Source organism: Camelus bactrianus, chromosome 33 (assembly GCF_048773025.1).
Source record: "Camelus bactrianus isolate YW-2024 breed Bactrian camel chromosome 33, ASM4877302v1, whole genome shotgun sequence".
In the NCBI taxonomy this organism is placed as follows: Eukaryota; Metazoa; Chordata; class Mammalia; order Artiodactyla; family Camelidae; genus Camelus; species Camelus bactrianus.
The window spans coordinates 8,324,638-8,352,483 of NC_133571.1; the positions used below are offsets into that span (position 1 = coordinate 8,324,638).

Genomic DNA, 27,846 nt, shown 5'->3' on the forward strand with positions numbered 1-27,846 from the left:
CTCAACCTGGGCTCGGCATGGAGACTGGCCGCCCCTCACAGCTGCTCCTTCCTGCAATAACAAGACTGACATCACTGTTGTCAGGGAAATGGTGTTTTGATTAAAATCATGTGACAGCTACTTTGTGATTCAATAAACAAATCCTCTGTTAACCCTAGCCTGACAGAGGCCCGACGGCAGCTCTGTGGTTAGAGAACAACCCCGGAGAACGTGGGGAGGGCGGTCCCGCCCGACCAGGGGGGAAGACCGCCCATCTGCCCCGCCAGCGAGGAGCGGCTGAGCTGACCCAGGGTCTGCGGGCACAGGAGGCTGCCCCGCAGGCCCTGCATGGGGACACAGGTGACATCCAGAGCACAGACTGCTCTGCAAACACCAAAGGCCAGTCCCGGAGGAACCAAGCAGGTATCCTTCACCAAAAGAAACTGACCCTCACCACAACCTTGGGGCCATTCTCTCTTGGACCAAGTGGTAGGCCCGAGCCCTGGGATGTTGAATGGCTCCTGCAGGACCCAGAGGCCAGTGGCAACTGGAGGTGGTTCCCAGGGCTCCCAGCAGGTAGGGTCCACTCTGACCCAGGACGGGCAGATGGGCGGATTTACTATGCACCACAGACAGTGAGTGAGGGGTTAAGAACAATTTCTGGTTTGCAAGTGGATGACTTCCTGGATCACTCACTTGGCTGCTGGCCCCTGACATGCAGGGCTCTGCCTTGGCAACAGCCAATTCCCTTTCCATCTCCCCCTCGAGTCATTTTCCTTAAGTGAAACGAATGCAGGGAAGGCTCCCTGAGTCACGGGGCAGGGGATTTTTCTGGGTTAAATGATCTGCAGCCTCAAGGGCCTCCGGTGCTGGAAAAGACCCCCAGGTAGACACGACAGGATTGGGGGGAGGTTCTTGGCCACCTGAAAAGCAGAGCCACCAGCACCTACCACACAGAGCTGTTGCAAGGATTAAGTAAGATTTTGCCAAGTGCCTGACAAGGTGCCTGCAGTTACCAAGGCTCGAGGCCTGGCAGCTAATACTGTTCCCCAGCATGTGGCCATCGTGGGCCACCTACAGACCTGAGCAGGTGTCCCGTGGAGAGGCTGCCTCTCTACCACACTCAGATCACAGGCAAAGTGTGTGGCATGGCTAGTTGACCCTAAGTTTGCAGGGAAACACGACGCCTTTCTTCACAAGGAAGTCTGTGGTTTAGTCCTAAAAATGTATAACTAATTACTCCTGCTGGCTGGGCCACAGTGTCTTCCCTAAGGCCAAGGTCTGAGCGCCTCCGGCAGCTCCCGGGGCGCCAAGGCTGGGCCGCACTTCCCCCCGCAGGGCAGGGACAGCCCGGAGCTGCCCGAGCCTGACGCGCCTGGCAGCCCAGGCCCTGGGAGAACCGTGTGCAGCCAGGCAGGAAGGGAGGACATTCCAAGATGAAAGGTGGCAGCTCAGGGCCTGGACAACAGGAAAAGGTTCTTATGGCCTCAGTTCACAAAAAAATGAAGGAAAAGCCATGCAGATTTAGAAGTCCAACTTTTTGATCTTAGAATTGTCACAAGCAGACCCACGGGAGTGGGTGGGAGGCTGCCATCATCTTCCAGATAAACTCAATGCAGCCTGACATCAGCACAAGGCAGCCGGGACCCTCTGGGCTGCTTTTCTGAACGTATCTGTCAGTCATAAATCACCCTCCTAACAAACAGTCCCCGGGCAGTGGCCAGCACCAACATGGCTGAGCTTGAACCCTGGCACACCTCCTCCAGAGTGGCCTCAGGTGGGGCTTGGAAAACATTCGGACTATCACATAGTAAAGTTGACAGAAATGGTTTTTCCCTTGAATGGAAGTGACTACCTGAGAGGAGCTGTAGCAAATAAGAACCGTGTATATTCTGTGAGGTAGGTGGGAACAGTCTGTTTCAATAAGCAACCCTTCACCAGCCCACCCCTGTTCCCTGCATGGAGGCGGGGGAGAGACCTGTAGTCACAGTGACAGAGCGCTGGCAAGCCCACCCCACCCCTCAGCACTCCTGGAACAAAGACAAGAAACAGGACCACGGGCTTTAAAAGCATACCCTCTTGGCCCTAAAACCTGACTGTCCTCTTGGGAAAGAGGTAAGGATCTGGCTTCTCCACCTGGCCTGCTGGGGCACCAGGCCACCAGGCTGCCCTCCGCCCACACCTTAGCCGTGGTGGGGTGGGGGTGACTCAGGCCAGGAGTGTGTGGCGCTTACCTTCCCCGCGTCCTCTCCAGGCCCTCTGGGTCTCAGGAAGTGGTTCTTGTCAGCCCCAGGGGCACTGGGCTCGTCACTGTCCTTCACAGGCAAGTCTAGCTTCCTCAGCCTCTGGGCCACCACTAGAGACACAGACAGCAGCGCTGTAACCGTCCCTGACCAGGGCTCATGCCCACCTGCGCATCCCGGCCAAGACACCTCGCTGTCGCAGCGCTGGGTCCCCGTGCAGAGAAAGCCGGTTCACCCATGACCTTACTGAAGGTGCCTTTTCCTCGACAGCCATGGCAAGGGCCACCCTACTGGGCCTACAGTGCCAGCCGGGTGCTCCCCCCACATCTGGGTCACTGACAGCCTACAGAGCCCCAACCAGACAAAAAAGACTTGGCTCCTCTCAGAGCTGATGCTATCAGTTTAAGAAAACAACTCCGGATAAAGAAATGACTTGGCTTTTCTACCCAATGAGTAATTAAACTCTCTTAAGATTTCCATCTCGACTGAACATTATGTAATTTCCTGGAAACAGCAGGCTTGTGGAGGCAAATGGGGAATGGTGAGACTATTCTAGGTACAAAAAAAGGACTGGAGACATGTGAGTGAACAGGAAAGAGGAGCAAGGAATTGGATGGAATCAGGAATATGAGAGAATCAGAGGGAAATTACATAACATCAGACCACAATCACTTCATTGTTAAACCAAGGAGAACAAGGTGACACAGCTCCTCCCCCTGTGGTTTTATACCAGGCGGGGCAGAAATAGGAGGCTTTAAGATACAAGTGCCAAAAGGAAAAAAAGGATCAGAGGAATTCAAGCGAGGCAAGAGGGTAGGACAAGCACCCAACTCATTCGGCCACCCTGCCCTGCCATCCCCAGGGGGAAGGAGCCAGTGTGATTTCCACAGGAAAGCCCCAGATTCTGAACTCCATGACAACACAGCGATTAATGAAACTGTGACCAGCCGGCACTGCCACAGCCCAGTCACCAGCTCAGGAATGACGCGTCTCATTCCCCGGAGGTCTACACAAGGATCTCGGACGCCTGGATAAGGCAGCTCAAAGGTCAGGCTGCCGTCTCTGTTGAGTCAGGACAAGCTGTCCAGCAAGGACCCGCAGGGCCTTGGGCCACAGTGGCCAGGCTGTGGTATTTCCATGAGCTGAGGGTTATTATTTCAACAAAGCCTCATTAGAAACCGCACAGCAACCCACTTACTGCATCTTCAGGTTCATCCCATCACGGCAGCATGGACAGAGAAAGATCTGGTCTCTTACACCGGTGAGGGGTAAACCCCACAAAAACTGTAGAAAGAATAACACTAAGGTGAACCCCACGGTTGGTGAGGCTCTGATTGGCATAAGGTGGTATGTATGTGTCCACTTCACTTTGCTGGTCAACGAAACAACTGACACAGACTGGCCGGGCTGAAAAACTACGGCGACGTCTACTCCGGGCGTCACAACGTAAGCCGAACGGAACAGGTGCCGGACGCGGACTGGAGAAGGGCCCACAGAGCTTGTGTCTGAAGAGCAGTGAAACCCTTTCACTGTCAACGGGAGAACGGGAAGCAGTCTGGCACCTTGGGTGGCCTGCTCCACGCACACAACACACCAGAGGACAGGTTTTAGACAGTCATTGAACACATTTTTATTGAGCACCTACTATGTACACCAGACACTGATCCAGGTGCTGGTGACACCCTAGAGGACAGAACAGACAAAAATCCCTGCCCCTGACACAGCTCCTGGAGCTTACATTCCAGTGAAATCAGGAGAAGAAAACTAATCTGTGGAGAAAATGACCAAGTTATGAGCCAAAGAACAGTTCCCGTGAGGAGTAACAAAAGGGACTCCCTACTGTTTAAGTCAGAGCGAAACCATGAGGTCCCTGCTGGTCACCCAAAGAGACAGGGCCCCTCCGAGCTACCTGACCCGCGGCTGGGAAGGACAGGGCTCGCTGTCTCCCTGGCCCCACGGTCTTCGGCTGGAGGTCAGGGCTCCCCAGGGGGTCCGCATGGGCATTTAAAAATCTGTCCCAAAATCAATGGCATTTCCAACCAGAGGAAGGCACTGGTTGTGTAAATTTGTTTTAAGACAATACTCTCTCAAACATGAAATTCAATGAAGAAGAACATACCACGCAGGTAATAAAAAAAATAAAAAGAACCATGAAACCAAATTCAAATGTCCACAGCATAATAGTTTAAGATATTAAAATGAGAATGTAGAAAAGGTTTTTGCCTAGGAAAATATTTAATTCTTAGCCCAAAAGTAATAAAATAGAAACTTACTCTAAAGTAGCTTGGCAGTTTTAAATGCAGGCAGATAATTCTAATTTAAAATGCTCTGTTTTTCTAAGGTGAGACAAACCTGAAAGCATTTGGTCAAAACTTGGTTTTATAAAACAGTCTAGGGTACGAAGTTTTACAGAAAGTCTTTGGACCTCCACAAATCATAACAGGGCCCACTGGGTTTAAAAGACTGTGAATGAAAGAAACAATTTGAAAATCAAAACAGAAACAAGCAAACCACATAGCATGATGCACAGAAGAAAAAAATAAATACAATAAAACCTCATTAATTAAAAATTTCATTAGGGAGAAGGCAAGTTTGATTAGGTGAAAAATGTTCATAAATTTAAAAGAAAAAATATTTAAATTCTCCATGAAATACATATGTATACACATCAAAGATAGTAAATTGAATGCATCTAAAAAAAATGTGTGGGGGGAGGGTATAGCTCAAGTGGTAAAGCACATACTTAGCATGCGTGAGGTCCTGGGTTCGATCCCCAGTACCTCCTCTAAAAAATAAACAAATAAATAAACCTAATTACCTCCCCCTCAACAAAAAATAAAATTAAAACAAAAAGTGTGGCTTCATAAAGATCCTCACGGAAGGTATTTTAATATAACTGAATAGAGTGATTAGTAACCCGCATACCAAATGGTAAAAGGGTGCTTTTTTAAAGAGCATTAAGACTGTTAAGTAGCTGAGACACAACAGGCTTCTTTAATTTGCTTCAGCAAACCCTTCAGCTTAACTCTTTATCTTCAATTCCATGAGAAATTAATGAGGTTTTACTGTAAAAGTAGAGAAAGAAACATTTCAAATGGTAAGATTCCAGCATCACCCATATCAAAAAATTACTAAAGAAACTTCACTTTGGAAAGCCACTACTGTACATGCAGCAAGGACCAGATGTTCACACAGCTGGAAGCAGAACCAGGTAGAGAGCAGAGGTCCTCACAGTGTTATATAGACCAGTGGTTCCTCTGCTCATTCGAAGTAACAATTGCGATCTTACAATCAAACAGGAGAACCACTGCTTGTTAGAAGGCACTACATTTTCAGTTTCTTAGGGGACAGAAGAGAGGGCAGCATTTTTGAAGGTGGTCACAGTGGGGAGCTGTTGAAATTCAGTTAGGCTTCAACATCTGGCACCAGCAGCAAGATGCATCTGCACTCCAGGTTTCTGAATGACATGATTACAATCAGAATCGAGCAAATAAACACCAAAACAACCAACAGATGAACCCTGAGTTTCCACATTCCCCTTTCATGTGCAACACTGACGCAGACCATTATTACCCAGGAAAATATGGCTTTCACTACAGTTAAATCTCGATGTGTCTCCCAAATAGAGTGTTTATAAATTAAGTTATTCTAAACCATGTACACTTAACTTTGGAATGACAGAGACACAGATATATGTAAACATCAAGAGAATCACTCCATTCCGCGTCTGGGTCCAAACCCATCCAGGCTTGGTAGAACAATGAAGACGCAGGAGACCAGATGGTGCTGGATAAATCACTAGGAGACAATCAAGAAATGACTGCACCAAGTGTCAGGAATGGGTCACAAACAATAAGAATGGCTTAAATATAATTATCCCAACAAGGAAGACAAGTATAGAACAATCCCATTTCATCTTTAGAAAGAATCAAGTCACTGAAATTTGATTTCTTGTAAGTTGCTGCCGTTTGCTCGGATGAGGTCTTGAAGGTTTTCCATTTTTCTCTCCACCCAGTTTAAGAACACATGGACTAGAAATCTGTGGTAAGAATTTAGTAAAGTCTTTTCCCTCCTGTTCCTCATTATGCCAACGCAAGAACTGGAAAATTCCAAACAAAAGCAAGTTAGTGGTACAGAAAGTTCATGGACTATCTATGCGCAGATTAAGCACAACAACAATGACCCCAAATCATACGACTATCAGCTTCTCATGGCCAGTTTCTTTACTCGGCCAGGCTAATCAAAAGTTAATCTTTAAAAACTGATGAAAATCCAAAGAAAAAACTGCTCTTATCAGTAAGAATCATACCCCTAATCCAGCCCTAGACATGAAACTAAGAAAATGGCCTGCTCAGGGGTTGGCCAAGAAGGTTCTACTGGAAGAAGAGACAAGCATTCCAGGAGCTCAGCTCCTCCCCATGTCCAGATGCTCACTGCCTGACCCACTTACCACCACTCACGCCCCGTTAGATGAAGTGAAAGCTTGAAAGCAGGAAACAGGGACATACCACTCATAGCTTCCTGTGCAAAGTACTTGACATCCATGTCTTCATCTTGGCCTAACTTCTGGAGCACTGGCTTAACTTCCTCCTGCAAAGCACTAAAATCCAACAGTATGGTCTGTGAAAGGCAGGCCTCAGCCAGAGAAATGCATGCTGTATGATAATTTTTAAAGTTTAAAATATTTTAAAACACCTATAATATACACTTAACAAGCACAAAATAAGTTAGCAGAATTAGCTTTGGGCAATGATCTACACATATACAGAGCTTAAATGTAAAAGTCTGAGTGGACGCCCTCAAAATTAGTTGTTAAGGAGGAGGGTATCATAGCTCAAGCGGTAGAGCGCATGCCTAGCATGCATGAGGTTCTGGGCTCAAGCCCCAGTACCTCCTCTAAAAATAAGTAAGCCCAATTATCTCCCCCTCACCAAAACAAAAAAAAAATCAGTTGTTAAATTACTTTATTATTTTCTTCAAACACACATCAGGTGAAGTGAAAAATTACTGATTTTAATTACAGCTATTACTCCCTACTCTAAGGGGAAAATTTTAATCTATTTTAAAATAATAATAATACGGAAATCTTACTCAGTATCTAGAATTGGTCCGATTTTCTGTAAAGATTTGGCCACGTTGAAACGGACATTTGCTACTTGGTCTCCGGCCATTTTCAATACAATAGGCAGCATCTGCTTAGTGGTTATTTCCTGACCGCAGGCTTCAGACAACGCCTAGAAAAAGAACAAGGTGGCACTTCTGAAACACTTTTCCTTGGAGGGGAGAGCACGCCTCAGGGGCAGAGCGCGCACTAAGTCCTCGGTTCAATCTCCAGTACCTCTGTTTAAAAAAAAAATTAATAAACTAAAAGAAAAAGACTGCTTAAAAAAAAAAGTAAAATAAAATCAAATACTTTTTTTTTAGGAGGAGAGGTAATTAGGTTTATTTTTTCTTTTGTAATTTTTTTAAATGGAGGTACTGGGGGTTGAACCCGGGGTCTTGCGCATGCTATGCACATGCTCTACCGCTAAGCTGTACCCTCCCCCCACCACTTTTACTTTTTTAAATATCCCAAAATCTAAAGAGACAAGTTAATATTTAATAAGCAAGTAACTGGCCAACAGGAAACTGTTTCTAGTTTGAGCCTCTGAATGAAGGATAAAAGGCAGCAAAGAGTCCCAGAATTAGATCAGAATTCATAACTAACTGATCTGACTCCTGTAGATTTTAACAGGAACTGAAAAATTGACATTTTTCTCTGATCTCCTAACTGTCCAAATTAATCAGTATAAGAAACATATTCCAAACAAAAGACAATGTATTCAGAATTCAGAAGCACAGGACTGAATAACTGCTTTAACATTTGTGCTTTGCACTAGTAGCTATGTCATACTTACATTAATGCAGAATAAAGTGGTCATTCTGTGCAAGTAATTAGGATCATTTGCCATTACTAACACTTTGGGGACGATGGTATTTTGGGCCCACTCTGTTCCAAACTTCTGAACCAGCTTCATGAGGTTGTTGGTGGCAGCTTCCCGGATGGCGTACACTGCAGAAGAGGCGAAGGACACACAGTGCTGCTCACACCATAAGCAGAACCTAGTTTACTTTTACTTACATCATCACCAAAGATGGACCAAAAATGAAACTCTGTCAACACTCCACATTCAGTCATACTGCAATAGCAAACACGATCAGTTATGACGCCTAACTTACTGATCTGGTCTTATTACAGTTGCAAAATGAGACAGTATGTTCAAGAAAAAGGGACCAAAAATAAAAAGGTAAGACTGAAGACAGGAAAACTAATACAGAATCTAATGTAATAGTCCAAATAAGAAAATGTGGGTGTGCAGAGAGTAGCTGTAGTAGAGGCTGTAGGTGTGGGAGGGAGAGAGATTTATTTCGGTTAGGGTTTGGAAGAGGGCAAGGGGCACAAAACAAAAGCTTAGCAAAGTCGCAGGTGGTGGTGTTTTGTCCCAGGATTATTAAAGAGGGACAGAGCCACCTGCATGAAAGGAGATGACCAAGAAATGGCTGACAAGCTCACTCCAAGCATCATTAATTAACAAACTTGAGTGGCAACTGTGGTGCTACGTGTTTCAGAAAGAATGTGTAAGATAACTTCCCCCGAAGGTCACACCCTCCAGCAAAGAAGTGAAAGCTGCTGCCCTCCAAGGAGTCATGAGGCCTGAGACCGACTACAGCGAGTCACGAAGCTGTGCAGCGAAGACTGTGAGGGATGCAGGGCTTTAGAGCAGAGAGAACGGGGAGATCTGGGAAGGCTTCAAGAAACAGAGGCCTTGCACGGGGCCTTAGAGATTAGGGAGGATTTGTGTAAGTACAGAGAAGAAGGGAAGAATTCCTAGAAAGGGCAAAAATATTTACCGAGGGCACAGACTGAGAGACTGTAAGGCTGAACAGTTCGGGTGGACTGAGAACACAGAGCATCATGGAAGCTAAATTTAGACTCTGTTAGAAAACCAATGATGGGTTTTTAAAGCAAAGATGTGACCCTATGACCAATGTGGTATTTTAGCATGATTCCAGCAGCAGCAAGAACAGCTGAGGAGAGAATGACAGCGAGGAGGTCATTCAGAGGCCACCGTCATCACCAACACAACAGCAAACAGAAACTTGAGATTGACTTGCCTCTTTTTCCCTTAAAAATGTTTCTGTTGAGACAACATGTCCAATGTCTGCTTTAATATCTAACAACTCCCTACAAGATCATTTATCAACATCATAAATCTAGACAGTAAAGGCCCGGGCAACTACCTTCTCACAACTAGTTTCTGCGCACAGCACTTAACAGAGACAGGTGTGGCGCTGCTTCATTTCACGTGTCTAGTAAGTCCAAAATCTGGTCTTCAGTAACAGACCTAGAGTGGTGGGGACCGATTCCTTATTCTACTTCTCTCTCCAGGTAAGCCCAGCCTTCCTGGTGGCAGAATGGGCAAGAATGGCTTGACAATAGCCAAGCCACAGCCCTGATCCTGGACAATTTACACGAGGCTTCCAGACAGGAAATATCCAGCTCTTCCTGGTCTGTGAAATCCTTTCAGGAAGCGCCACTGATGACAACAGGCAAGAGAGCACAGCCAAGGAACTACATCCTTTATCACCAACACACAACTGGACCAAAGTCTGCGGGAGAAGCAACCTGCCAGGAACACCCAGAAGCACTCTCTAAGGAACAAGCTCAAGTCAGCCTGACCCCTAATACAAATTCCCCACCTTCATTCACAGCCTTTGTCTTGGGCACAGCCCCCCAACCCCCAGCACCTCTATCCCTCAAGGGCATCTAGAGCATCCGTGTCTTCTCCCTTCTTTGTTTTTTTAATTTGCTGGAGATTTTTCTCATCCTAATGCCATTACCATAGGAAGGGATCTCACTGCCAGAGTAACCGGAGACAGAGCACATGCACTCGGCCTTGACCCAGACCTTAACTGCACTCAACTCTACTTGGCCAGATGCCTACTATGTTCTTGGCTCCTCTCAATTTTGCTGCAAAAAGAATGCAAACCATTCCACGGTTCTGCCTCTCTTCTCTTCTTGTTTTGCCTCTCTCCCTCCCCCTCCCCCTTTTTCCCTCTCCCCTCAAGGTCTGACTGCCTTGCAAGGTTCCTAACACACTCTATATGCTCACTAACTTTTTCCTTTCTCCTATAAAAAATAAATCCCCCTCCTGAATTCCTCCCTCTAATCAACACTATTCACTCAACCATGGGAGCAGCAGTGCAGTGTTACTTCCTTCCTTACACTTCTCTGGATTTTTCACAGTATTCTTTCAGTAGTTTAATAATCAGAAAAAAAAAAAAGTTTCCAAAAATTTAATTGATCATTGGTCCTACATACCAGTTATCTAAAATGCAAAAACAAACAAAATAATCCATGTGATTAAGCACAGAGCAGTTTCAGAGCCGACATTTCATTGCTTTGGAGAATGCTTGCAATGCCCACTTTGGTATGCTGCTGCAGAAAGAGACCCAAAGGTCTCTGCTGCTCCCAAATTGGAAGAAAAAAATCAGAGAAAAGAGGAAGTATTGATTAACTTGCATTGACACAATCCTACAGAGCAATCCTACATAGAAAAGGTGTCAGGAATTTAATTCTTGGTGGAACATTAGGACTTTGAGAGTTCCTAAAAATAAACGTCCAGAATACGAGCTTTCAAAGAAATTATAGAACAATCTGCTGGGACTCACTAACATTAAATATTTATCAGAAATAATATAAACGCTTTATATCTAAAAAGAGAAGAATTTCTTTCCTATGATTTGCCAAACCAGAGTGTCACTTAAAAAGAAAAAAAAATTAAGCCTCTTAGAAAGTAGTTTTGGAGGACAAGAAAAATGGACATAAAGTCTTCATAGTCTAGTCTGGAAGCAATGAAATTATCTACATATATATGCCTTTAGGAGAGTCGCACATTTTTTTCCTCCCCTCCTTCGTATGATTTCCCATATGATCCAAATATGCCCCGAACAAAACCACTACATGTACAAGCAAATACAACATCCCCACTCCTCCCAAACCGCTACCCAGAAGACCCCACAGAGACATGCTCAGTACACAAAGTGCACATAAGATGCTGTGGAACTGAAACAGGGTACCTATCATATCCAACAAAATATGGGGCCAAAGCTCACAAGTCATTCTAAGTCCTCAGGGCCCTCATGTAAACAGGTCTCAGGCACACTGAAGCTGCCAGGCTGGACACGGGGCTGGCACTAGACCTCATCTGTACAGAAGGAGCCCCTCCCACCCATCACTGCCTGGCAGACAAGAGGAAATAAGCAGACCTGAGGCCCCGTCAAAAAGTAAACGGCTAACAAGTTACTATATAAAGTGGCTTTATATAAAACATCAATTGCCTTGTATATTTTGGTGAGCAGCAGTTCCAGCTTTTATTTGCAACACAGTATGTAGCACTGGAAATAAAGCATCCTGTGATTATTGAAATGAATTATGCAATAAATGCAAAGAGAAGATAAAATATTAAAAACCTCATTTTCTAAATACTGTCCCAGCTGACCCTGCCCTGCGTTCTTGGCTCACCCTCGCTCAGCATCATGGCGGCGGCAGCCAGGCTGCAGGAAGTAACATACACCTCTCACCAAAACCAGAAATCAGGGCCCTCTCTGTCCCAGGAAGCTGACGACTTCCACCCCTAGACTCCTTTACAATGCCATGTATACCTCCTTCTCTACGTCACCTCACAGAGGCCAAGCAGCTATTTCTTCCCCTAGGCCTTTCATCTGCTTCAAATCCCTGTCCAACCCTGTCTACAGCGGCTGAAGATACAAAGATGACTGGTCAAGCAGAAGACCTTGGGATAAGAAAAGAGTACATGTATAAAAGAGAAAGTCTGAAAATAAAGTAATACGATGGGTGAGAAATAGGGCAAAGAGATTGCTTAACGGAGAAAATAAAATTTAAGACAGAAGAAAACAGAAATGTCAAACTTGCACTCAGAGCAAGTTAACTGGACTTTAATCGAAGCCCATCTTCACCCCTACACTGGTAAGGCAAAATATGGTCAGATTAGGACTCCTCTCTGAAAAGGAAATAAATGAACAAAATGGGATATATGCCAAACCATGGGCCTGCTACTAATAATCTGTTTTTAAGTTATTTACTTACCGTGGTCCACAAGCCAGGCCATACATAAGGAATTCAGCTTTTCATCAAAGAATTCCACACCCTGTGGATACAGAAGATTCCATTAATACATGTCTCCAAAGTTTAGAAAACAAGATGGCCTATTTACATTACACCAAAGTGACCTGAAAGCTAAAATAACACTTATTTCCAAATGAGCTGAATTCATGAACCAGCTGAAAAGGGATACCATGGGATTTGATTTACAAACTGTGAATCTATTTTATTGGACAGAAACCATAAAGGAAAGCATAAGTGAGATGGCCCAGGCGTTGCTAAGCGGGAGAAGATAGGGTGGCTGGGAGCCAGGCACCGTGCTGCAGACGAGCGGAAAGCACGCAGCTGCAGGCTGCCTAGCAAACTCTAGACTATCTGTAAAAACGAACTACCAGGAAAATCCCAGTCAATAATATTAATAATTCTCCAATTTTTCCCTTTTTTGGTTAATATCATAGTAAATCCTTAAGGATAAAGAGCCTGACATCAAGAAATACAGGTCCCTCCAATTAAAGAGAGGACTCTGGGAGGCATGGGAGAAAGCAGAGCGAGAACAAGGCAGGTGGCGTGGTCCCGGCACAGCCACGAGGGGGCCATCCTGGTTCTCCCACCTCTGCTCTCCCCGTCAACGGTGGCCACTCAGCACAGGCTGGGGACCAGCCAACTGGTGACAAGCTCCGAGAGCTGATTTATACAGACCCTCCAGCACCTCCCTCCTGAGGTCTATGTGTTCAGTCTTTAGCTTCTTTGGATCTTAAGAAGTTTCTGATCAGTGATTATATATTTTAAACAAAGAGATGTAATAAAAAGTTACAGTGCTTTGAAAATAGTGATTTAATAAGATAAAATGGCTCTACAATAACAGATTATGAACAGGCTGTGGCATACACTGAGATTACCATGTCTGCTCTCCAAGATTTCTTTTTCATTTCAGGTCACAGATTTTTTTTCCTGAGTCTTAATTAACTTTTATTTCCTGATTCTTAAGGTTTAACCTGACATTTACTCACCATGGTCCGTAAACCAGGCCACACATCATCCTGAAAAAATGTTATATTATAACTGGACTACCTGATATAAAAGTCCTTACAGATTTTTCAAAAAAGGATGAAATACATAATACTAAGTCGAAGTTCTGTAACAAAATGTTCCCGATTGATGCATGTCACCCCTGCTACACAAGCAGGAGGCAGTCAAAGTCACCAGACGCCTGTTTCCACGCTCCCCCAGACAGCTCCCCCTCTGCAGACTTCCCGGGTCTGAGAGAAGAAGAAAAAAGCAATGGTACTAAAATTCACCCCAACTTCTGAACAGTTATTTCAGTCTTCAGCAAACCAGCTGACTACTGCTCCTTTCCACTCTGGAGAGGTGATCTGTGACAGTCACAGTACTTGGGAGTGACAGAGGAAAGACAGTGACAAGAGGACTCCACCTGACCCCATCAGCTACACAGGTACCCTCCGCTTTTCCAGTTTGCTTTACACCACTTCACTTTTACAAAAGAACTACATTAGTACCCGTTTTTACTAATCAAAAGAAATCCGATGGGGATTTTCACTTTTACCGAAAAAAAAAGGCGAAAATCACGTTCAGCATGTGTTCTGCAAGGAGCCGTTACAGGGGCAGCACACACCCCGGCAGCCAGTGGCACCGTCAAGCTCCTTTCCCGGGAACTAACCCAGCACCTCAGCATCCGGCCGCCACGGCTCTGAACTGTGAGCATCTGCGCTTTGTCTCCATTTATTCTGTGTATCTGTTAGCAAGACGTGTCATAAGGCAACTGCTTCTTCGGTTTACACCATTTCGGCTCACAAAAACTTTCTTAGGAACACGCTACTGCCAGACAGTGGGGATAACCTGTGTGCTGATATCTTTGGCATCCACTCTAAAGAAAGGGGCACTTGAAACTTTATAAAACATATGATGCCACAGACATGCACAAGACCCATTTCATAAACTAAGCGTCCCAAAATTATCAATACAAATTCAGTGATCCAAGAAAAGAAAAAATTAATCTCATATGCTATGATCTGAAAGGAACTGAAGTGGGGGTGAAAGCGGGGAAACAAACTACAGTAATGTGAGCTGTCAACTGATATATTATGAGCTTTCTCAAAAAATATTCAGGTATTCATTTATTCAACAATCAACAGATGTTAAGTGCCTGGAAGCAAGACTGAACACAGTCACTGCCCTAAAAGATAACAGCTGTCTTATCTCCCCTACTAGATTTTAACAGTTTATACGCTGTAATAAGTGCTACCCACATGGTGAGGGCATATCAAATTTAGAATTGGCCAGGGCACCTACTAAAAAAGAAAAAAAAGGATGTCGTTATAAAACCCAGCAATGAAAATTTTACTTAATATGGTATCAGTAAAACTAACCATGAATCTCAAAACAGTAACATAGAATGTGATCATGTGGACTTGGACCAAAACACTACCACTACAAACCTCAACAGTCCTTTTCTATGTGGAGAGTCTTCACTCCCTTTAACCAGGATGCACGAAAAGTAGTGACCAGAGACATTTTGCTCAGACTAGAGGCAAACAGGGAAGCTGCCCTGAGCAAAAATCAAAACGGACTTATCTTGAAACCATAGTGTCTTTTCCTCTCAATTCAATATAGCTTAAGTCACAGAGACGTTAAGTATCACTAAGTCTATGTTATACACAAGAAGAAATGAATGACATTCTTCTATGGCTATGCTTTCAGACGGTGGCGAGGTGAAATGTGTTTCTACAGAATCTTTCTGTCAGAGTTAATGCGCTGATGAAAATAAAAACCACTCTGCAGGCAACTGAGAGAGACCACACTTCCACGTGCCTAAGTGAACAGAGCTGCACGCGCCGTTTGGGCCCCCATGCGCGGCGGTAAACCAGCTGCCGCCCTTCGCACGCGGCGCGCACATACTCACCAGCTGGCCCGCCAGCAGCGGCATGTACTCAATGATGGCCAGCCGGACCCGCCACTTGGCATCTTCCGCCAGCTCCACTATGGCAGGAAGGAGCGACTGGGAGAGCTGACGGATTCCAATCACTTCATTCACACAGTCCAAATTGGAGATGATATTCAGACGAACTTCAGGACACTGCAAGGACACAAGCCCAGAAGAGCATAGGTAAAGATTTAAGTTCTCTGCCCAATTCCTACTGTCATGAGGAGGTAAAAACTGATAAATAAATTTTAAAATAAGACAGAACTGACTCAGGTGAAAAAAGTATATACTCTTGAAAGAAATACTTGACTATATGAATAATTCAAAGCACATAAATTTAACTGATCTTAACCAGAACCTTCAATGAAAAGTCTATAGAAAAGTAAAGAGCACAGCTCTGGAATCAAATTACATGAATCCAAATCCCAAATCTGCCCTTGTGAGACCCGGGGTAAGTTATCCCACCTCTGTGCCTCACCTTCTTCATCTGTAAAATGGGGATAATAGTAAGACCTATCTCATTAGACTGTCGTGAGAATTACATGCAAGAACACCTGCAAAGCATTTATGAGCATGCCTGGCACATAGTACTCAACGAACGTCACCTGTCATTATAACTGTGATATTATTATAGTTAAATGAAAGAAACTTTCCAAAGATATGTTAAGTTTAAAGAGAAGAAATCAGGGAATATAAGCAGGAATCAGGCAGAGAAAATGGAGAGACATTTTTAAGTCCTTATCAACGGCTCTTTGTGCCTATTTTCTGGGAAGCCTGTGACTCCCCATGCCCAAACATTGGCACTGGTTTAAAGTGAGTTACCTTTTCGGGTTCTGTTCTAGTGAGACCCCAAACAAAAACCAATCCAAATCACCGACTGTCAAATGACAACAGAATTTATAGCCAGACTCACCTCATCCTTTAACTGAGCTAAGAAGAGAGGTAGAAGATGTTCAATGGTATTCTCTTTGCCCAGAATGGTAGACAGTCCCATAATGACAGACGCTAGAGCCGATTTGACATGTTGATTTGTATCAGATACTAATTCCTAAAATAAAATCAAAATTAGAAGCTTTTCTTTTTGCAAGACAACAGGAACTTCCATACCATTTCCCAAGGAATTTTGAAAGACAGCACTATTTCAGTACTGGTTAGTTCATGTTTCCTCAGACTACCTGCCAGATAACATAAACCCATGCACCACAGTGCATTTTACAACTATATATAAAGCAGTATATACATATATATAAATGTAACTACATATAATTATATAAAAATATTATAAAGCACTAATAAGTGATAAATAACAATGTCACGCCTTAACATCTGTCCCATTCATCTCCTGTTCATGGTTAAACTCAGAGCTTTAAGGTAAAATAAAAACTGAGGGAAAAATAAATAAATAAATAAATAAATAAAAATAAAAACTGAGGTCTGATCTATCTTCATATATGGCAAAGTGAAAAACTAAAGTTAGGTTTACCTTTATATAGGGCAGAATTTGATTCATAATTATGGTCTCTCTACCTTCAATGGGCAAGTTCTCACAAAGTTCTAAAAAAGATAAACAGAAAAAAACAATGCTTACACAGCCATTTACAAGGAGCCAAATGAGGAAACTGAAGCAGGTTTATCAACAGTTTCAAGTTAAATCAAATCGTATGTGTACGCAAATAAGCTCCAAGGAGGAAAAATGGGTTCTTCTAGATACACTTGGTTCCATCAATCTACCTGCCACTGTGCACCATGCCAACCCAACCTGGAAACGCTTTTTTTTTTTTTAAAAACAGGGTAAAACAGCTGTTTGGTTTATATATAAAGGGAGTAGCTTTATATGACAATGTAACATTTCAACACATTAAAATCACCTCTAGTTATTTGAAAACATATTCTACAACAAAAAAACAAAACACAAAATTCAATGACATTAAAAAAATGAGCCAAAGTGAATGATTCGTACTACAACGTCAATTAACTCCTTCACCTTTTACTTTGTGAGCAGCAGCTGCTCGGACTTCAGCTTCACAGTCTTTAAGCAGGTTCTGAAAGGCGGGGATGAGGTCATTCTGGGTGATTTTAGGACCCACAGCTTTCTGGAGCTACAAAAGAATTTGTAAAGGTTTTAATGTACATTAAAATAACATGAACACACAAAACAGTGCAGTCTTCAAATACAGACAGTCCCTGACTTATGAAGGTTCAACTTGTGATTTTTCAACTTTATGGCAGTATGAAACCAATACATATGATAGAAACCAAACTTCAGATTTTGAATTTTGGTCTTTCCAGGCTAGCGACATGCAGTACGATGCTCCTGTGAAGCTGGGCAGAGGGAGGGCGCCGCAGTTCCCAGTCAGCACACGATCACCAGGGGGAATAACCAGACACTTACAACCATTCTGGTTTTCTCTTTCAGGACAGTATTTTATAAATTACAGGAGACAGCCAACACTTTATTATAAAATAGGCTTTGTGTTATATGATTCTGCCTGCTCCACTCCAGGCTAATGTAAGCGTTCTGAGCACATTTAAGGTCAATCAAGCTCAACTATGATGTTCAGGAGGTCAGATGAATTAAATGCCCTTCAACCTTCAATGGGTTTATTGGGACATAACCCATCATAATTTGAGGGGAATCTATATATAATTTTGCCACAAGCACTTTCGATTCAGAAACTTTTGGTACAACAGCAAATCGGTGGGTTTCTGGTTTTTTTCTTTAGTTCTTAAACAATGTCAGTGCAATAATTTTACCTCTGAAAATTTGTCAGCTACCATATAGCGAACTCGCCAAGATTTATCTTCTGCTGCTTGTCGAAGTATAGGCATCACCAAAGCCTCGAGGTCCTCCTGAGACAGTAACTGGGCAATACTGACACAGGCTTCCACAGCCAGAAGGCGCACTGAATCCTAACGAATAAAAGTTCTTTCTGTTACATGGTATTTACGGAAAGCCACGCTGCAGTGTGTCTGGTGTAGGGTAGTGCTGTGGGTGTCATTAAACACACACACACACACACACACACTATATGCAGCTCATGTCTTTCTGTCTTGAAACAGCTGCTCCCTTTGCCTGGAATGGAAGGCATGTCAAAGCCATAAAGGCAGAAATGACTTTGTTCTGAGCGAACTGCAAGGTAATAATGTTGGTTAGAGTACAGGACTTTAAGGAAAATGAAATGAAAATGTAAAGATTAAGTGAAAAAAGAGAACATTCTAATGATGTCTCTAAACCCTCATTATAAGAAATGAGGGACAAAATTGAAAACTACCCTTACACAAGTTGTTTAGAGCAGATCAGAGCAGAGAAAGAGAATAAGGGTAAGTGAACCACTCAGGAAGCTGAGTTTTCAAAATCCTCAGTTTAGGGTGGCAGTGAGGAGGCTAGGCGTAAGATAATGACTTGAAAAGAAATACAGAGAAAAACTAATCCTAAAAGTAATTTTTTAAAAACATTATATTTAAATGTTTATGATCAAGGACAGAATAACTTTGAGGTAGCCAAGCCTAGAAAAACCCAGCAGAAAAAGTTAGAAAGGCCTGAGATTAATGAACTCAGCTTTCCAAATGTAAACTGCCAAGTATCAGTGTAACACCTATTGGTCCTTTGTGCCAAGGAGAAATACACAATTAGACAAATCAATGAAAACTTAGAAATTGAGACTACAGATCTGGAAACCACAAACCTACTAGTAGGAACTGAAAATAAGTAAACACGAGTACCCAGAAGAAAACAGGACTAAAATTGTAAAAGTACGTGTAAATATGCACATATGTACAAATTCTGGGAGGAACTTTCTCCACTACAGCAATGACACCACCATCCACCCAGTTGCTCGAGCCAAAAATCCAGTTCTTGATTCCTCTTCCCTTCATTCAATTCAACTGTCGTTCTACTGACTCCCTCCCATCTCCAGACTCCCTCCGCCTCCCCTGGATCACCACGCTTCACCACTGCCTTTTGCCTGGATGATTACAGAAGCCTCCCAACTGGTCTTCCTGTTTCTACTCTCACCCTCCCCTCTTCCAATTTAGTTTCCACCCAGAAGCCAGCATGTTCTTGTAAAAATGTACATTACATCAAATCACACCCCAGCTTAAAATCGCGATGTATTTATTCTCAGGGCACCTAGAAAAGAAAATCCAAACGCTATGCCCTGGTTTAAAGGTCCTACACAGCCTGGCCCCTGCGCATCTTCTCCTAACTCATCTCTTATCAGAGTCCCTCTCACCCACTATGTTCCAACCTTCGGGCCTTCACACGGGTGTCCTCTCTTCCTGGAATCCCCTGTTCCTGGAGCTCTGACACTCTAGGAAAGGGCGTGGCTGGCATTTTTCGTTCACGCCTCAGTTTAAACCCCTCTTCACAGCCCTTCTCTGACCAGCCAGGCTAGAGGAAAGTGCTACACTCTCTACTACTTCTTCATAGTATTAACTCTTAATATTTTGCTTATCTGCTTATTATCTGTTTTCCCTCATTAAAATGTAAACGCCACGACAGCACGGTCCCTGTACGCCTTGTTGAACACTGTAGACCAGCTCTAGAACAGTGATTGATATGTAGAAGGTGCTCAATAAATATTTTCTCAATGAATGAACAAGGCAGGAGCAGCAATCTATCAGTAGTTAAAGTCTCCATACACACACATATTTTTTTGAGCATCCATCACTGCTAATACCACATGTAATCAGACATTACATGCCTCAATGAAAAGTAACCTCCACCTATGCAGTAATCTTATCACCCGAAAAAGGTCAAACCCAATTCTCATTAAGCCTCTAGATCAGGGCTGGGGCAAAAAAGGGCCGAATGTGGAAAGCAGCTAGCTTTTGTAAATAAAGTTTTATTGGCACAGCACCATGCCCATTCGCTTACACATTAGACTGTGCTACCACAGCAGAGCTTTGTCATTACAACAGACACTGGCTGGCCCACAAAGCCTAAAATATTTACTATCTGATCCTTTACAAAAAAAGTTCACAAAACTTCACTCTAGATTCAACTACCAACTTGCAGGAAATACAGAGGACAAAAGAAAACGTTAAATTATACCATGAGAGACTGGATAAAGAAGTTGTGGTATATTTATACAATGGAATACTATTCAACCATAAAAACCGACAACATAACGCCATTTGCAGCAACATGGATATTCCTGGAGAATGTCATTCTAAGTGAAGTAAGCCAGAAAGAGAAAGAAAAATACCATATGAGATTGCTCATATGTGGAATCTAAAAAAAAAAAAAAAAACATAAATACAAAACAGAAACGGACTCAGACATAGAATACAAACTCGTGGTTGCCAAGGGGGCGGCGAGTGGGAAGAGACAGACTGGGATTTCAAAATGTACAATAGATAAACAAGATTATACTGTGTAGCACAGGGAAATATATACAAGATCTTGTGGTAGCTCACAGCAAAAAAAAAATGTGACAATGAATATATGTATGTTCGTGTATAACTGAAAAATTGTGCTCTACACTGGAATTTGACACAACATTATAAAATGACTGTAACGCAATAAAAAATGTTAAAAAAAATAAAATTTAATTTAAAAAAAATTATACCATGAGAAACATAATCAACACAATCCCAAATGAGGACTGTAAACCTGCGCTGTCCAATTGGTAACCCCTATCTACATGGGGCTTCTGAGAACCTGAAATGTAACTAGTGCCCCATGTTCAAATGATAATTATTTTGGATATACTGGGTTAAATAAAATATATTTTAAAAATCAATTTCACTTGTTTTTTTACTTTTTAAAATGTGGCGATTACAAACCTTAAAATTAACAGTTAGTTTACATTATATTTCTGTTACACTGATATTTTAAACTATAATGTATGAGTAATAAAAGTACAAAGAGAAGTAAGGAGGTAGTTACCACGAAAGTCAAGATAAAGTGACAGTCTTAAAGGCGGGGAGTGAGGAGTGGGAACTGGGAAGGGAGCGGTGTTGGGAGGGAGCCCATGGGGGGCTTCTAGGGTAGTGGCTGTCAAAGTTCTGTCTCCTTTCACAGATGAGTTACAAGATGACATTAACTTGTAGTAATTCATTAAGATGCATATTCACATGGTGCTGTTTTCTATATAACATTTTAGTATACTTTAAAAATTATTTTGAAAGTAAGATTTACCATCTTTAGATCTAGAATCTGCAAATGAGACTCATTCATATGTGTCTGGTGCTCTCGGTCCTGTACACATGAAGTGATTCTAGGGCAGACACTTGGCAAATTAAAAAACCCAAAATGCTGTTCATTTAGAGTCCAGAAAGTGCTGACCCTCCAAAGCTACAAAGGCCATGAATTTCAGAGCCAAACTCCTAGTCTGGAATCCCGACTCCAACACCGCTGACCATGCAGCCCTGACAAGTCCCTTCAATCTCCTGAGTCTGTTTCCTGACATGTAGAATGGAGTATCCACCTCATGTGGCTGCTGTAAGGACTAATTAAGGCACATACGTGAATCACTTAAGCCAGGCTGAGAAAGACTTCTACAGGTGCTTGCTAGCTTTCATTATTGCTATTTCTACACCACTGAGATCCAGATCTTTGAATCTGTAGTTGCTATAATGCTAAGTCATCCTATAGATTCATACAGAGGACACAGAGCTTTCCTAACACCTGCTATGCTTGTTTATCTGAAAGTCAAAAACTAGGAGACACCACTCTCCCCAACAAGCCGGCCTGCAGTACCCAGGGTGTGTCACCCTCAACACAGCGCTGGTCTTCTTTTCTAATTATGGCTCCCACTTCCTTTTTGACACCCCCTCCTTTTAACAGTTGCTAACATAAAAGAAAATCACGGTCCGGTTAAGAAAGAATTATAAGGACACTGAGATGAATCATGCTAAATTTTATCCAGGCCAGAATTAAGAATTAACTTTGCAAAAAGGATCCTAACATGAGAACCAAAACTCCCAAAGATATTCTTAAAATGTTCGAGGAGCAAGTCTGTGTACCTTGATTACTAAGAGTTAACCTACCTGTTCATCTGAAGCTAGATTAGTGAACAATGGAACAATTTCGCTTTTCACACTGTCTAGTTCCAAAACTTTTGCAAATTCACCCAATTTGGAAGCAGCAGCACGTCGTACCATTGGTGTGTCATCTGAGCACAAGGAACGGAAGTGCCTGCAGCAAACAAAATAATGAAGGTATTTCCTGTCAAAGGTCACTGATTAAACATCCCCCAACATACATACGGAGATTTTAGAGGCTTTCTCTTACAAACCTCAGGGATTGGCTTCTGTTAGTAGAAGTAACAAAGAAAACTCCACTGGTATATTCAGTGGACAATAAAGTGACGCCATCAATCCGATACCGGCCACACACTGGTAGCAGGTACTGTGTAACTTGTCAGCTATGAGTTCCCAGTAGCCCCGAATAAGTAAAAAATACCAGCTCTTACTGTCTAATTTCTGCTTTGACAGCGTTTGAAGCCCTGGGATAGCAAACGCTGAACAAACCACATGCAGACGTGCGAGAAGTGAACCAATCCCCACTCGCCAGGCGTTTCACCAGGGGAACAAAATGAGCCTCCAGAGCCACAGAGGTGTGCTCCTGGGAGATCTGTCGCAGGGACTCCACGGCCTTGTCCCGGACCACCGTCTCTTCCACGGTCGCCAGACTCTCCAAAGGAGGCTGAATAGATCAAAAAGGAAAACCAGAGAAGAAAACTTACTGAATCAGGTTATATACAGATTAGCACCTTTTAAAGTGACTGAAGGAAAATGGTACATGTAACCAGAATGTTAGCTCCATCACACCAAATGGTTACTTTCAGTTCACACAGTGATAACATATGGTGTGTCCAACCTGAAGACACGACTTCTGTAGGACAGCCAAGATCTCATGTCCCAGATGGCAATTCCCAAATGGTGTCTACGAATGACACACAGTGGAAGAGACTTGACATAATATTAGTATTATTGTGAGCAGAATCATTAGATCTTAAAGATATGTAGCCAAATTCAGACAGGATCATGTGTACGTCCTCAAGAGGAAATGCAAAAACATGACCAACATTGGGCACCATAATTACATGATGACATCTCACCCAGCCACTGAGTCCACAGCCTTTGGAGTATTATTCTACCACTCCCGGAAGTGAAAGCTATGCTTGTCCACTAGCTCCACACCATCGACTTATCCAACTTATAAAAGGCTGAGTCTAAAATCACTTTTTTCAGAATACATCCAAAATCTTTCCATGAGCCAGACAGAGCAAGAGTTTCCAAAAGAACAATTAAGTGATGAGTACAGAAATGGCAGGAAACCCTGCTTGCAGCTTTAGAAATAGAAGAGACCAAAGGGGTTGGTCTGGACTAGGTTCAGTGCATGAATGTCATAGCCCAGTAAAAACAGAAAGAGGCCTGGTTCTCTGAACCTCCTTCTAGGTGCACATCTGGTCCAGGCAGATTCCGCACATGCCATTAGGTGCAAACATTAAGACAAAACCCACACGTAGAACTGACCAAGAAAGTAAAAAGAATTATGAGTCAAAGGAAAGAGGCATGTCTGTCCAATAATACATTTCAAACGTTATTTGATACACAGAGGTAAAAATTACTCAGTTTTCCTAAGAGGGATTTCAGAAGCCCTTTGAAAAGATACCGCTTTCTTGCTTGCAAAGGCCTTTCACGCTCTGTCCCAGGCCTTACCTAACCTCCTCTCAGGCAGTATCATTGTATAATCTGCTACAGAATAAGGGCAAGCTCCTGAGATTCAGAGTTTTGTCTCTTGATTTGAATTCTGCTTATTTCTCCGTGCCCTCTTCCTATTGCCCCCACCACCACTTCCGCCTCCTCCAGCTCCAACATTTTATATTCCTGCAACTCAACCTCTTCCATTCTTCCACAGCCCTTAAACTTTCTTTTAAAATGACAATTATTGTTGCATTCTAGCACAGAGGATAGAGGAGAAACAAGGCAGATGATTTCCTTGCCCTAGTGGAGTTTACATTCTAATGGGGAAAGATAACTAATCAAGAAAACAATTAGATGGTGCTGAGTGCTCTGCAAAGAAACAGAATAGGATGATGTGACAAGGGGTGACAGGGAGGCAATTTCAGGTTGGGAGGTCAGGAAGGCCTCTCTGAGATGCATTAAAGTTGATGTCTGAATGACAAGGAGCCAGTCACAGGAGGCTCAAAAGAACATTTTATTAGAGGGACCACCTAGGGCAAAAGTCTTAAGGCAATAACCTTGGTTTAGTCAAAGAACAGAAAGACCACTGTGAATGGAATGAGGTTATCAGCAGGGATATGAGATGAGCTCACAGAGGCAAGGTTTGTAAACTAAGGCAGAAGTTAAGGTAGAAATCTGGATTTTCTAAGTGCCATCGCAGGGAGTGAGTGATCCACCTGCTGGGTGAAGAGTGAACTGTAGTGTGGTGGATGGGAGGGATGAGGGGAAGGCAACTGGTTAGAAAGTTACTGCAGTAATCTACAAGGAAGATCATGTGATCCGGAAAGACTAGAGGAATGGTGAGCTAGGTAGTAGCAGGGATAGAGGAAAGTGGATTGAATGGGAATATATAGAGAATCTACAGGCGTTACTAAAGGATTAGATGTGGGAAATGTGGGAAAGAGCATTCAAGAATGTCTTCTAGGTTTTGGCTCATGCAACTGGGTAGATGGTGACGCCATGTACTGCGATTGGGGCAACTAATTAGGAGGCACATTTTGGGGAGAAAACTGAGTTCTGTTTTAGACACGTTAAATGCGAAATGCCTGTTTGACATCCAAGTAGAAAAATCAGGCAAATAGAGAGAGACAAACATAGATATTTATATCTGTCTTTCTATATCTGTATCTGGAGTTCTATGGAAAGGTTAGAGGTAGAGACAGAAATCACAAGATTTATGTTAGCAACATAACCTATAGATAATATTTAAGCCCTGAAGCATACATCCCTATCTTGTCCAACAGTCAAGTTCCTACTCACCCTTCAGCCCTAGTTCAGACATTCTCTCCCAACAGGTCTTCCCTAATCACCCTGGGTTAACTGCTTTCTCTTCTCTGTTACTTGGGTCCCTTGTATGTACTTCACATTTTTCCACCTAACACCACACAGTAATTATTTGTTGACACATAAGGACTCAGACCTCCCTCCATCCACAATGCTCTTCTTTAACATTAACACTGTAATTTCAGTGCCTGATATAGTAGGTTCTCAATAAATGTCAACTAAATTAAACCGCACTCATCAAATTCACAAAGTAAGTCAGAAGCAAAAGTTACACTTACAGTTAAAGACAAAACTAATAAACATTCCCAAAGGCATCACACTCCTGGAAGAGAATTAAGATTTCCAATATAAGGGGGGAAAAAACCATAAACAAAACAACTTTCTCCTCCCAACCTCTAAACTAACAAATAAGTCTTTTCATTAAGAAAAGAGGAAGTTCTTACATTCACAGTCAGAAAAAAAATAAGAAAGGGTTGAGTCCGAAGTGTCTACATTATTTGTTCTCTCTATAACTAACACTGTGACTATCCATAAAAAGATCTGCATAAAAAATGGTGCAGTGTGCCTGTCACCAGACAATGTACCATTTATACTGTGAAAGTTCTAGAAGGAGAGGAGTAGGCAGAATATACTCACCAGCAAACAGTGGGCAAAGTCAGGACCTCCTACCAGGCCGGTGAAATTTCCCAGCTGCTCAGCAAGAGCTAACAGTACCTCATCTTCATCATAAATTGTATCTGGAAATGACAACAACTCAGTACTCATTAGCAAGGATATCTGGCCCAGAGCTGGACACTCACACAAAACCAGCAATAGAATCCATATGTAACTAGATGGTCCTGTCACAATCTTCACAGCCTTTTTTTCCCCCAAGTTTGACATTTATTCAACAGGCTCTTTCCAAATATTCACATAGAATTATACTGTCATAAACAACTCTGAACATAATTTAACAGCCTTTAATTCCTTCTCAGTCAAGAATCCTCTTAGATCTGTTTTACAGAATGAATTAGAAATTCACAATCCTACATCTTACTTCCCTATTAGCTAAATAGTTAACGTCTGAATGTGTCTGGCCACAACGTTACACACAATATGCTATGTCCTGTTCCTTCTGCATCCAAAGCATCAGGCTCAGCTTAGTACTTACTAATATCGCGGGCAACAAATTCTTTAAAAATAGTCAAAGTTTTGAAAGCCCCTGTAAAACAGAAATACTCATGCTTTTCTTCAAAGGATCACATACCTGTAAGGAATGGTAGCAGTTCAGTTCGCGTCCTTTCTACTCCAAGTGCTAGAGCAATCGTTGATAATTTCTTAATACTATTGAGACGGAGCTTTAAAACAATAGAAAGAAAAAAGGAGCAGTTGTGATTTAGACCAAAACACAGCAGTTGCAAACAGGTGAGATAATGACATACAGATAATAATGAAGAAAAGTTTCAATTTATATTTTATTCTATGAAGAATCTCAAAAACAGTGGATCACGGCTTTACTAACCAAAAGAAGAGTTCTTAGGAGAACACGCCAAAGACACCATTAAAGAAATTAAATAAAAGACAATATCCGGTAAGACAATTTTAAATAGAGAGAACTTTGGCAGTGGTGAAGCAGGTGAAACGGCTGGGTACACCTGCCTTCCATCAGAGCTGAGAGCCCGCCTCCTCTAGGTAAGTAAGCCATCCTACCCCGTTTCTACCCAAAAAGCCCAGGCAGATTCCACCAAGCCGAGGGGAAGGCGTTCGTTCACCCGCATTTCACAAGGCGCCCTGGCATCCCTACCGCCCGCTCCGGCCCCTCGCCGCCTTCCTCCCGCTCGCTCAGCCACGGGGACCGCCGGCCCGGGGCTGGACGCGGCGTTCCCAGCGCCCGGCCCGGAAGGGGCGCCCCGGCGGGAAGCCGGTTCTCCCACAACCGCCCGGGACCGGGTGGGACGCCGAGCCGACGCCCCAGCAGGTCCGGAGAAGGAGTGCTGGAGAGGTTCCCGGTCGGTCGGGTCATGCCACCAGCGCCCCTCACGGATCTTTCCCCTCCCCGCCACCAAGTTTCTGCTCCGAGGGTGATCTTTCAGTCCCCGGGCCTCCCGCACCACGGGGTCGGCCTTCCCAGCTCCCTACCACGCTCCCGGCCCGGCCCGCCTCCGCTCCCCGGCCCGCCTTCAGTACCTGCACGTCCTCATTGCGGAGTTCGTCGATTAAAACTGCTATTGGGTATAGCGAATCGTCTCCATCTCCGCCCGCTGCCCCGGGTCCGGTCCCGGGCCCCGCCGCGCCCGCCATGTTCTTCCTGCTCCGACTGGTCGCCGCCGCCGGCTTCGCGCCCAGGCCCCGCCCCGCGCCCAGGCCCCGCCCCGCCCCCGGGGAGGCGGGGCTAAGGCCCGAAGTCCGGTTCCGCCGAGGTGGGTGAACCGATACCCTGATGGGCTGGTGGCGGCCCCCGCCTGGCCCCCGACGCGGGAGCTGTAGGTCTGAAATCCAGAAGATAGGTTGGCTGAGAAAGCGAAAGGAGCCCCCATGCCCTTTCTTCAGTCGAAAGAAAC

The 27,846-nt window shown here is 43.6% G+C and overlaps 1 protein-coding gene across 3 annotated transcripts in view; it reads right to left on the reverse strand.

Moving 5' to 3' along the window:
* The window catches only part of PPP2R1B (protein phosphatase 2 scaffold subunit Abeta), a 34,956-nt gene extending 7,325 nt beyond the window's left edge, over positions 1-27,631 (reverse strand). Inside the window, exons 1-15 of one of the 3 annotated variants that reach the window (XM_074356940.1) lie at positions 27,473-27,631; positions 26,553-26,643; positions 25,943-26,043; positions 22,747-22,979; positions 22,322-22,469; positions 18,083-18,238; positions 17,313-17,427; positions 16,812-16,882; positions 16,242-16,376; positions 15,308-15,481; positions 12,373-12,433; positions 8,120-8,274; positions 7,314-7,456; positions 6,731-6,822; positions 2,208-2,335 (exon numbers count right to left, since the gene is read on the reverse strand). In XM_074356940.1, the coding sequence (XP_074213041.1) occupies positions 2,208-2,335; positions 6,731-6,822; positions 7,314-7,456; positions 8,120-8,274; positions 12,373-12,433; positions 15,308-15,481; positions 16,242-16,376; positions 16,812-16,882; positions 17,313-17,427; positions 18,083-18,238; positions 22,322-22,469; positions 22,747-22,979; positions 25,943-26,043; positions 26,553-26,643; positions 27,473-27,586 (1,917 nt within the window). In that variant the 5' untranslated portion in view covers positions 27,587-27,631. Of the gene's footprint in view, positions 1-2,207; positions 2,336-3,827; positions 6,322-6,730; positions 6,823-7,313; positions 7,457-8,119; positions 8,275-12,372; positions 12,434-15,307; positions 15,482-16,241; positions 16,377-16,811; positions 16,883-17,312; positions 17,428-18,082; positions 18,239-22,321; positions 22,470-22,746; positions 22,980-25,942; positions 26,044-26,552; positions 26,644-27,472 lie in introns of those variants that run through there. The other 2 variants (XM_074356941.1, XM_074356939.1) reach the window with 2 other exon arrangements.
* Positions 27,632-27,846: the final 215 nt, after the last annotated feature.